At 40.5% G+C, this 12,698-nt stretch overlaps 1 protein-coding gene across 5 annotated transcripts in view; it reads right to left on the reverse strand.

The window, feature by feature from the left end:
- MCF2L2 (MCF.2 cell line derived transforming sequence-like 2) overlaps nucleotides 1-12,698 on the reverse strand; it is a 237,004-nt gene that overhangs the window by 57,653 nt on the left and 166,653 nt on the right. For all 5 annotated transcript variants that reach the window (XR_004349619.1, XR_004349618.1, XM_032629983.1 and 2 more), the window contains exons 16-17: nucleotides 1,830-1,896; nucleotides 475-590 (exon numbers count right to left, since the gene is read on the reverse strand). Coding sequence is in view for 3 of the 5 variants with exons in the window: in XM_032629983.1 (XP_032485874.1) it covers nucleotides 475-590; nucleotides 1,830-1,896 (183 nt within the window). In the remaining 2 variants the exon portion in view is untranslated. The remainder of the gene's footprint in view (nucleotides 1-474; nucleotides 591-1,829; nucleotides 1,897-12,698) is intronic.

The raw sequence follows: 12,698 nt of genomic DNA on the forward strand, positions 1-12,698 counted from the left end.
CTCTAGAACCCAACACCCAAGCAGCCCTGGGCTGAAAGGACAATTAATTCCCTGACCAGTTAGCATTTTCTAACACCCTGGTTCCCAGCACTCCGCTACGATAATAGGTATGTGGACTTGTGTCTTGGTCGACTTTGTATTCCCAATGCTGAACACAGTGCCTGACACAGAACAGGTGCTCAGTAAATGCTGATGCATGAGTAGATAAATAAGGAAAGGAACCCACAAATGAATACAACATCGATGCCTGACACCAGTACATGCTCCATTAATGTCTTTTCCCTTTTTCCTCGGGGACCTTGTGACACTTCTCGCATCCTTCTTATCCCATACCACCCCAATCCAATCCACTGACTCTGGACTACTTGATTAAGCCTAAAAATGTCTAAGCACTTTCATCTCCAAATTCCATCATTCTGATTTCCATCCTTCTCTTATTTTCCATTTTCCCTGATAATTTGAATGAATATGTACCTGTTGTGAAATTCATAAAGTTCTCTAATATTCCCAAAGAGAAATTCCTTGTTATTCCGAAGAACATCTGGAATTAGATGCTTCAGCCAAATAAAATCCATTGGAATGATATATCCCTGCAGAGGTGGAAACAGGGTAGGTTTTACAAACAGGAACATATAAGAGATGACCTGACTTAGCCACTTTAATAATTGGGGAGTAAGGCACACATGTCCTGAAAGCCATTCCGTCAAATACATTCTTCTGATATTATTTTCCTCATGTGTCTATCTTCAGAAGATGGCTTAATGGCAATGATAATAAGATGGCATTTTTATAGGAAGAACAAATCTATTTTTTAAATTCGTCACATAAGTCAAATGTGAAAGGAAAAAACTCACCCATTATTTTACGACCTGGTGCAATTACTATTGTCTTATTATATTTCCTTCATGACTTTTAAAAAAAGCTGTTTTATATGGTTATAATCACAGTACATATATAATTTGTAGTCTGTTTTTCCATATGCATTTTAGACTCTTATAAATTTCTACATATATTGTTTTAAATTTAATCTTACAAGCATTCATTTCAATGTTGCTGTATATTATTAAAAATAATTATTTTGGGGCTTCCCTGGTGGCACAGTGGTTGAGGGTCTGCCTGCTGATGCAGGGGACACGGGTTCGTGCCCCGGTCCGGGAAGATCCCACGTGCCGCGGAGTGGCTGGGCCCGTGAGCCATGGCCGCTGAGCCTGCGTGTCCGGAGCCTGTGCTCCGCAATGGGAGAGGCCGCGGCGGTGAGAGGCCCGCGTACCGCAAAAAAAAAAAAAAAAAAAAAAAATATTTTGTAACAGTTGAATAATATATCATTTAGCATGTATATAAGACTTTATCAACCATTCCATTCCCTGGACATTTGGTTTTCTTCTGATGTTTTATTGTAAAAAATTTCTATTAAAACTTTGTACATATAGTTTATTTCTCAAGATTATTACCTTAGGAAAATAGAGAAAATATAAATTTTCACTCAAGCAAAAAATGCTACTTAAAACAATAAGAAACAATTCTCTCATTTATTTATCAAAAACATTTAAATTATCATACCCACTGTTGGCAAGCATATGGTGAACCTAGGTGGGCAATGCTAGAATCATGTGAATTGCTACAATCCGTTGAAAGTTATTTTGTTACATGAATCAATAGTCATAAGGACGTTCTTATTCATATTGAAAAAACCACTTGTGATATTACAAGACCTGGAACTTTGGTGGGGATTCTAGAGACACATGGCAACTATTTTGAGTTTCTATCTGCAACAAACCTTTTCCAGTTTGAATACATGCTTAACGTCCCCCCGCCCCAAATCTACTTACGTCAATTATGTTTTTAATCTCTTTTATATAAGTCTCTTCCGTCTCAAGCAAGTCACGTATAATGCGCCTAAATCAGCAGCAGGTGGGAAGATGAAAGAAAGAGAGAGAAAGAGGTGGGGTGGGGGTGGGAAGCAGTGTTTTAGAATTCTTTTAGAATAATGGTCATCAATACAGTTCCCCTTAGTGGCTCATCTACTTAGGTTGTGGTCAGTTCATTCCATTCTGTTGAACACCCAAGGCCAACATCTCACAAAAGCACACTCTGATCACACTGGCATGAGAAGAAATGGCAAAGTTAAACGACTCAAAATCCATTTATGTAGCCAGAGAATGACCTGTTTGTGAGCCATAGCAAGGGGGTCAAGAGGGCAGACATTGGAGTCAGAAATACCAGGTTGGGATCCTTGGTCAGGAAGGTCTGCCTGATCCCTACGTTGCACACGTGGTTTCCTGCTCCCTTCCTCTGGCATTCCATGTCTCCGTGTGATTGAGTTCCTCAGCCAGAAGACATGAGCTCTGTCTGCTTCCCCTGAGAAAGGCAGGTGGGAGGTGTGGTAGGCAGAATTCTAACATGGCCCCCAAGATTTCTGGTCCCTGGTACACACATACACATCCTCCCAGTTAGTCAATCAAACACTAACTTAAGCGCTGCTGGGAAAGTATTTTGTCATTTGGTTTTGTTCCAAATCAGTTGACCTTAAGATAGGTAGATTACCAGGTTGGGCACATCCTAATCTCATGGACCCTTTAGGTCTGGGTCTAAAAGTCAGAGAGATTGGAAGCATGCGCAGGCGTTAGCACAAGGGAGATTCTCCTTTGCTGGGTTTGGAGATGGGGGGAGGGCATGTGGCAAGGAAGGCAGGCAGCCTCTAGGGGCCAAATGGTCCCCAGAAGACAGTCAGCAAGGAAACAGAAGCACTAGTCTGCGGTGGCAAGGTACTGAATTCAGCCACGACCATATGAACTTCCAAGAGGTACCTTCTAAGAAGCGCAACTGGCCAACACCTTGATTTTATCAGTGGGACTTGAGCAAAAAGCCAGTCTTCTTATGCCTGGACTCCTGTCCCAGGGCAATTGTGGGCTGAGCTGCTAAGTTTACGGTCATTTTTTGATGCAGCAATAGAAAACTAATAGAAAGAGTGAGGCCAGTCCCCACATCTATCTCCAGACAGACTGCTTTCTTTCCCTCCTCAGGCTGTGTGGCCATACTTTTTTTAGGGCTTTCTTTCAGGCCTCCAAGTGAATCAGTGTTTGTACAACTGTTCACATGTAGAATATATACATTTATGGTTTCCTGTGAGCTGTTGGTGGATTATCTATTAAACAGTAGCCTACCCTAGAAAAGAGTTTCTTTTCCTCTCATAAGAATGGGTATGACAAGGGACAAATAAAGGACACAATGTAGGAAATTCACACAAATACATAAATGGCTATTAGTCTTATGAAAAAAATGCTCAATATATATGAATCCAACAAAAACATATTAAAAAGAAGTACAATTTTCAACTTCTATAATATGGCAGACATTGCAAATCTCAAAGGAAGACCGGCAGATGAAGATATGGAAACACACTCAGATAACATTGGTGAAAGTACAGATTTGTGCAAGATAACTTGGAAATATCTCACCAAAATTTAAAACACATGCTCCTTGACTCAGTAATTTCACTTCTAAGTACGTTCATTGTTTGTAATTAGAACAATAGAACGACAACAACCAGATATAAACTGGAAATTACTTAAATTATGGTACATACATATAATGAAATGCTATGCAGTTTTTAAAAAGAATGAAGCTGACTGAATCATGCTGACATGACACAGTCAATGTATTTTAAGTGAATTTAAAAAAATAACCAAGATGTACAACAGTTTGCAGAGTGACTATTTGTATAAAATTTATACTATGTGTAAAATGAGCGTATATGCATACATATATGTAAAATTGTATATGCTTAGAAAATTCATGCAAAGAAACTTAAAACATTGTTAACAAGGTGGGTGGGAGAGGGTAGGGGTGAGAGTTTGGGATTAGCAGATGCAAACCGGTATATGTAGAATGGATAAATAGCAAGGTTCTACTGTATAGCACTAGGACCTTGGGGAAATATACTCAATATCCTGTGATAAACCATGATGGAAAAGACTATGAAAAAGAATGTATATATATATATATGTATAACGGAGTCACTTTGCTGTACAGCAGTAATTAACACAACATTGTAATTCAACTATACTTCAATAAAAAATAAATTAAAAAAACATTGTTAACAGTGATTGCTTTTAGAAAGTGATACTGAAGACTAGAAATAGAGGAGAATTTTTACATTTTATTCTGCACCTTTTCAATCTTTGATTTAAACAAAAACTTTAAACATCTACTGCTTTTCTAATTAAAAAAATAGTTTACATGACGTTTTAAAATGAATGTTACTGGAGGTAATGACATATAAACCCCATTTGAGAGATATAAATAAATGCTATAATCTATTTTATAGCTCAACAATTATTCTTTCTTAAAAATGACAATTTCCATATCTATTTATAAATGCTTGTTATAAGGCAAGACTGATAAAGGATAGCCATTGACCAAGGATACAATTGTAAGAAGTATAATTCTACCAAAAAGTTACTCTAAGATCATATTTAGCTTAACGGTATCTCTGAGTAAGAGGTTCCTTTGCTTTTTGTAAATCATCCTGAAATGATGATAGTTACTATATCAGAAGGAAATATAGGCCTCAATACCAGTCTATTTCTATGAGCCACGACATAAAGTACGACCACAGCAACAGTTAAGCATTCATAGAAAGCCAGAGTACAGCCAGCCTCTTATGTCTCCGTGAAGCACTGGGCTTAAGCAATTTGGCAAGGCTGTTTAAGAATGTGTTGACGATTAAATGAAGTCACAAGGCAGAAACAACTAGGTGGTGGGCAGAAATCAATCTTATCATCCAACAGTTAATATAAGAACTTAGAGACCCCTAGGAGTCTTTACGAATCTGACACAAGAAAAAATCCACAACTCAGAAGAAAAAAAGTCCCTTGTCAGGTCATATCCCAGGTCCAACTGCTTCATTTTACTTATTTGAGTGCAATGGATAAAACTCCAACAATAGAAAGTCTCCTGAACGCTGGTAGCCTTCATTTCTGTTCAGATTTAAAAAAAAAAAGTTCTCATACCACTGTTAACCATTCTTTTATCTTTCTTCTCCTTTGTTTTCCTTTCAAATAACTTTATAAAATGGGAGAGAATCGATGATTCTAGCTGACGATTGCCTGCTTTATTATTCCAAAGCACATAAGTTTGTTCACAGAAAAAAATCAAGGATTTAATATCTAAAGTCATCAAGTATATATAATGTAGATAAAAAACAGAAAACATTGGGAGGACTCAAGTCATTTTAAAACCTTAAACACCTAGAGCAATTTATGCCCTGGTGGACATCTACCCAGAGGTGGAACACTGTAATTAGGATGGGGTTCACAACGCCAGATCAGCCCGCATGAATGTAGTCTACACTAAATGTATACTCTGGCTTTGTTTTACATGTAAAAGTGGTTCTCCCCTCACCCACACCCCCAGGTCATTAAGGAGGAAATGGAGGCATAATGTGTTTTAAGGGGCTGTTTCTTCTCTGAAGCCATATTTCAAGGTAGCATAAAAAAAGAGCTTTGGAGATCTGGTTCCATCCTATATGACAGCTCGTGTTTAAGATGATACCGTAAGCGAGAGGCAAGAAAGGAAAGCCTTTTAAAAAAATGAAAAAAAAAAAAAAAAAAAAAAAAAAAGAATGCAGCCCTATTTGGTAAGCAAGATCATTAATGTAGTATGTACATGTTAGGATCTCCTGATAAGTTTCTTCTTTGCCCACACACCTTAATCTGTTCCCCCTTCTAACCCTTGCCCCTCGTCCCCTCCCCAATTTCCCAGCTCTCCAGTAGAAGAGTACCCTTTTGGAAACCAGTCTGTTAGAAATATATTTTTGCTCATTACCTGTCAACACAATTTGCCGTCAAGAGATTTCATTTACTCCTTGTATTCTATCATATCACTCGCGTCAGAAAGTATTATAGATTTTCACTTTAAAAAAGCTAGTTTTCATCTAATACCCTCTTTGCCAAATGGAAAGGTCTATTCTTACCCGTCTCAAACCCTAGAGCATCTGATGTAATGGATACTCATCTTCTTAAACCTTTCTCTTCCTTTGGTGTCTCTTTATTATTCAATCTTCATTCACCACCCACCTCTCTGTTTCTTCTCTATTCCTTCCTTGATTCATCTTCCTCCTTGTGTCTAATGTTGCTGCTTCCCCAAGGTCTGAACTCAGGTTTCCAGACTTCCTTCCCTCTTCTTCCCTCATGCTGTTGACTCTCCCACATCATCATTTTCCCGCCAGACTTTTGGTCATGCTCAAGCCCATGTTGCCAATGGTTTACATATGTCTTCACCTGGATGCCTCCCAGACACCTCATCACCTCAGGCTGAAATAGAACTCATCAGACAGAAACAGCATGCGTATCGGTGGAAGGGTCATACTCTAGGGTCCCTAAAACAGAGTTGTCATTGCAAACTCCTCCCTGCCATTATCGCTTACATTCAATCTGTCACCAAGCCTCATCTTTTCATCTCTGAACACACCTCTTGGAGTCACTGCTTATTCTCCATTGCCGACGCCACCAATACAGAGCAAACTCCTGAGGCTTCTCATCTTGAATACATTGGTGTACTCCTAGCCGCTCACTCTTGCCTCTGAGATCTCACTCCCATCAATCTATTTTACAGACCTCCAGTCTATGCCCTTCCTAAAGCTTCAAGTCCATTATGCCATCATTCTCCCTCTTCAAAAACTTAAAATAGCTTTCAGTTGCCCACAACTGTCAATATTCCTCCCAGGATTTCAAGACTCTCCATTCATGTGAAAAGAATCTTCCTAGGGGGCTTGCTCAAAAGGTAAGTACAGAGCCACAGATTCAGAATGGGGAGCAATGGATAAAATACAGAGGTAGAATCTGTAATTTTCACAAGCACCCCACATGATTCTAATGCGGATGTTCCCTTATTTGGCTAAGTAACACTGAGCTGATCCATTCCTTTAAGCCACCTACCCCCCTTTAGTTAGGCCAATGGTATCATTATTTTATACTTCTTTTCAAATTCTAATCATTCCTGAAAGTTCCATTTCTCCCTTTTCCATGAAAACTCTTTCCAACAGCTTCAGGTGAAATTAGTACCACAGTCTTATCCTTGCTTCCCAGACAAAAACCATTAGATCCATTTACCAAGCATGTACTAGCTCCCTATTATGAGCCAGGCACCATGATAGGCACTTGGGATAGAGAAATGTACCAAAGTGCCAGGCCTTAGGGAGTTCATAGTCTAATGGCAGAGACAAGAAAGTCAGTGACTCCTGTGCAGAGTGACAGGTACCAGGTAGCCAGAGGAGTCAGGAGCACAGAAGGGAGGGGACACTGCCGATTTTGAGTCGAGTGAAGTTTAATCAGAGTTTTGAAAAAAGCATGCAAGGGGACAAGGACAGGGAACTGTCCCAGGCCGAGGACGACAGTGTGGAAGAGGGAGCAAAAGTGAGCGATGTATGCTCTCCCAGTACTTGTAAATTCTTTGTTGGGGCTGGGCCATCAGTCTAGTACATTCATAAAATGCCAGAAGCAGATATAAACTTAAAGACCATCAGTTAATCCTTATATTACAGATGGAAAAAGAAAGCCCCAAGGTCATGCACTGACTTGTCCAAGGTCTCTGGCTTTGGCAAAGTCCGTGTTCTTCCCACTACATTATGTTGCTCCTCTTGGCCTATGTTTGGGGTGCATCTAAAGTCCTGTTTGCTGATTATGAAATAAAACACAAATTAAAATGAAACTAGCATGGTGATATAAAAATACTGGGTTTCACGAAAATAGGTTTCCAAGTCTATTTCTGCTTCTAATATGTAGGGTAACTTTGAGCAAGACATTTTCTTTCTCAGGGTCTCCATTTCTTCATGTGTCAAAAGGCTGAATTAGATCATCCTGAGTATCCCTACTGGCTCTCATAGGTCACTCTATAAATACATCATTTTATAAAAATTTATTTTTAACATCTTTATTGGAGTATAATTGCTTCACAATGGTGTGTTAGCCTCTGCTGTATAACAAAGCAAATCAGCTATACATATACACACATCCCCATATCCCCTCCCTCTTGCGTCTCCCTCCCACCCTCCCTATCCCACCTGGCTAGGTGGTCACGAAGCCCCGAGCTGATCTCCCTGTGCTATGTGGCCGCTTCCCACTACCTATCTATTTTACATTTGGTAGTGTATATATGTCCATGCCACTCTCTCACTTCATCCCAGCTTACCCTTCCCCCCCCATGTCCCCAAGTCCATTCTCTACGTCTGCGTCTTTATTTCTGTCCTGCCCCTAGGTTCTTCAGAACCCTTTTTTTTTTTTTAAGATTCCAGATATATGTGTTAGCATATGGTATTTGTTTTTCTCTTTCTTACTTCACTCTGTATGACAGTCTCTAGGTCCATGCACCTCACTACAAATAACTCAATTTCGTTTCTTTTTATGGCTAAGTAATACTCCGTTGTAAATAAATCATTTTAAATAAAATGTATGATGTGGTCTTTGGTCTAACCACACCGTGCTTCTCATTTCTCATAAGAAAAGAAGCAAAGGTCGTAAGATTTTCTGTCCATTTGCACCCTCAATTAACTAAACAGTGAATGTGTGACTGCATGTACAATAGGACGGCAAGGAGAAGGAATCAGCGTGGGCTGGAGAGGTCTAGGTGGAGGTGAGATCTGGACTGTCCTGTGTAAGTGGTGCCTACTTGCAGCAAGACAGGAGGGTGTTCCAGGAGGAAGGAAACAGGAGCAGGGCTAGGAGTCGTGGCTACACCCGGGGCCTTGTGGGAACCAGGTGCTGGGGCAGGGTCTGGGTGGGAAGCGTGGGAGTCAGGGGGAGCCGGATGGAGGAGACGGTTGTCACGCCAGGCTACGGTGAGACTCCATGCAGGAGCCGAGGGGAAGGTTCAGGAGACCGAGTTGGCCAACGGGGACGAGAAAGGTCCAGGAGCCCGTTTCATTCAGCACTGAATAGGTCCTGAGGGTTCAGACTTAGGAAAACATGTTCTTAGTTTCACATCCTTCTTCTGTTTTGGTTAGGTGTTGCATAATTGCTTAATAAATTCCAGAACTATAAATGGTAACAACATGAAACACTATGGACCCATACAATGACCTTGTTGAAATCAGTGATATTTTAAGCATTAATAAAAGGTCTGATGAATATAAACCGTTCTCTGTCTCCTGGAAGGCTAACAGTTGAAAGTTTTGCTCAGTTGCTGATAAGCCATCTGTTCTGTCTTCTCCACTTTTATATCTTAGTTTCTATATTTTGTCTGATGTTAACTGGATTTGATCTCATTACTCTGATGTGTTTAGGGTAAACTACCTTAAATTCTTTTTAGAGAAGGATGGGGCATAAGTAATCACTAAAGTTTATCTGGCTCACTCTTCAATATCACATAATAAATAATGACAAAGTAATTTCACGCATACTGCACTTTTTAAAAGAGGGACTGCTTATAAACCAAATCCCATTAATCCTAATTCAAGTTAACAAACCTGCATTTGTGTAGCATTTTAGGGATTATAATTTTTTTTTTTTTTTTTTGGCCGTGCCACGTGACTTGTGGGATCTTAGTTTCCCCAACCAGGGATTGAACCTGGCCGGGCCCTGGGCAGTGAAAGTGTGGAGTCCTTAACCACTGGACTCAGGGAATTCCCCCAATTTTTACAAAATTGTGGTAAAATATACATAACATAAAATTTACCATTTAAACAATCTTTAAGTGGCATTAAAATACAGTCACAATGTTGTGCAACCATCACCAGAACTTTTCCATCAATCCAAACTGAAACTCTGTACCCATTAAATGCTAACTCTGCATTTCCTCCTCCCGCCAGGCCCTGGTAACTTCCACTCTACCTTCTGTCTCTATGATTTTGCCTAGGTACCTCGTATAAGTGGAATCATACAAAATTTGTCCTTTTGCGTCTGGCTTATTTCACTTAACATAATGTATTCAAAGTTCATCCATGATGTAGCATGTGTCAGATTTCATTCCTGTTTAAGGCTAAATATCTTCCATTGTTTGTATGGACCTTTTTTTTTTTTTTTTTTTTGGCTGTACGCGGGCCTCTCACTGTTGTGGCCTCTCCCGTTGCGGAGCACAGGCTCCGGACGCGCAGGCTCAGCGGCCATGGCTCACGGGCCCAGCCTCTCCGCGGCATGTGGGATCTTCCCGGACCGGGGCATGAACCCGTGTCTCCTGCATCGGCAGGCGGACTCTCAACCACCGTGCCACCAGGGAAGCCCTAGACCACATTTCATTTACCCATTCACTTGTTGATGGCCATTCAGGTTGTTTCCATCTTTTGGCTATTGTGAACATTGGTTTGCAAATCTTTGTTGAGTCATTGCTTTTACTTCCTTTGGGTATACACCCAGAAGGAGAATTGCTAAATTATAAGGTAATTCTATTTTTAACTTTTTGAGGAACCACGATATTGTGTACCATTTTACATTCCCACCAGCAAGGCACCAGGGTTCCAGTTTCTCCACATCCTCATCAACACATATGAGTTTCCATTTTAAAAATAATAGCTAACCTCATGATGTGAAGTAAAGTTATTTTTTTTAATGTGCATATCATCTTCCTTGATCCATTCAACACCTGACAAAGAGCTTCTGCAGGGCAGATGTCCTATCATCCATCCCTTGTCCCCATGCCTTACAAGTAGGAAATTCTCAATAAATGTTTATGGAATGGATGAAGGTAGATTTAAGGAACAGACACCAATTCTGTAAGCAGGAGCAGGCACTAATTGTTATTCTCATTTCACAGACGAGGAAATTGGGACTCAGAGCATTAAGTGACTTGATTGAGGTCAAACTGCTGACTTGGTACTGCCAGAAAGAGGTCAGGTCCAGGTCTTCGAGCTCTAAAACTAGAGACAGGGGAACTGATGTGCCAAGGGTGAATGTCAGTCCACTGAAACAGTACAATATTCTGACTCTGCAGCATGGCTCTGTAAGGGACAGGGCCTGCACAGTAAGGACACAGGGAAGCAGGTTGGAGAAAAAGGGGTGGCTCAGACCATCAGCCATTTATGCCTAGGATTCAAGGAACCTGGATCAAATCACAGAGCCACGGTGTATCCGCACATGTGCAATCCAAACATAACAAAACTTCATGGGAGAGATTTCTGGTACCAAGTAGACTCCTGGAATGCTGCTGATAGGAAAACCATTACTACCTCAATTCATGGGAAAGGGTAGTACTGGTACTAATTCCAAGAGGAGTATCCAGTAGCCTGATAACCCTCCCGTAAGGAAAAGAAATTGTGAAAGAGTTAATAAGCTTCTGCCTCATGCAAAGGGAAATCTATTGCAAAAAGGAAATTCCCAAAGATTAAAAAAAGAAGTGTATAAAATAGTCAAAGATCAAAAATTGATGAAAAGACACACTGCTTTCTTTACCCTGTGTACCTTTCTGCAGACCTATTTTTATCTAGATCTACCAGCAGATATCCTATTATTCTATTAATTCCTTTCCTCCCAAGAGGGTTTGTTTGTTTGTTTATTATGCTAGAAACATATTTCTCAGAGATATTGCTCTTTCTAGGATTCCTTAGCCCTATATCTGCAGGATCAAACAAATAGGTGTTAATTAATATTGGGCTTTATGTCCTTAGACCATTAGACCAATCAAGACTGATTCATGAAATGTATATTTTTTCAGAGCACATGATTTGTCAAGAACTTTAGAATTGGCTTTTGAAAAGTGCTGTTATAAGAAAAATCTCACTGTAGCTATTTTTAATTCCTAACTAATGGTCCATATTTTAAATAATACTCAATATAAATCTCAGGCAGGACTATAACTGCCTTTTAGAATTAATTTGAGTAGGATTTGAAGCATGTATGCTCCATAAAGCAGGCAATGAGCGCTTAGAAATTATTAACCATTAAGAAAAGGGTAATAGAGAATTAGATTTTAGTTGTCCCTTAAATATCAGCACAACCAAACTTAAGTGCAAAATTTCTAACTCAAATGATTGCATCTGGGCCAGGCACGTAGCCCCCATGTCATAGTCAACAACTGTTTTCTGAACATCTCCATGTGCTGTAATTTTCTTTTTTTCCTCTGTACCACCCCTCACAGGATCCAAATAGTTTTTCTCAGTTTAGATAACTGTGGGCAGGATGGTGCCAATTGTCTTTTAAAAGTTAAGTGTTAATCAGGTAGAATTCAAGATTGTCCCTACACAAGTATCACTCGTTCACTCAATTTGGATATATGCTCCTAGCTTGGGGAGAAAAAGGTAGACTTAGAGGCAGTCCCTCAGAACCTGCACAGAATGCTGTATGGCCCTGGGAGTGTGAAAATGGATATATGATCTGCAGGTGGAGAGGGGAGAAGAAATGCTGAGGGATCTAATGGCAGGGGGTTGGTACCAGGTCACTGTCACAGGGGCTGTTTGAGCATTTGCAGCATGGAAAGGAAATCTGTGGCAGCCTCACTCCCACCTGCCAGTCTTCTTCCCCCACTCCCTCCCCCGAGTGAGGCCCACTCAATCCACAGTACAGCTCTACTGCACCAAGAAGGGTCCCAGCAAGCAGGGCCTGTCCCAGCAAGACTGTCCCTGTCCCTGTGGGACCCCTACTGAGGGTTATAGGGGCACATGAGAGATGCCCTTATGTATTGATGTGGAAGGGGATGAGTTGAGGTCCCTCCCCCCATGCAGAAGTGAAGAGAAAGGAACAAAATGGGTTCTTAGAATGGCCTGTGGGTGA

Source organism: Phocoena sinus, chromosome 4 (assembly GCF_008692025.1).
Source record: "Phocoena sinus isolate mPhoSin1 chromosome 4, mPhoSin1.pri, whole genome shotgun sequence".
Taxonomy (NCBI): Eukaryota; Metazoa; Chordata; class Mammalia; order Artiodactyla; family Phocoenidae; genus Phocoena; species Phocoena sinus.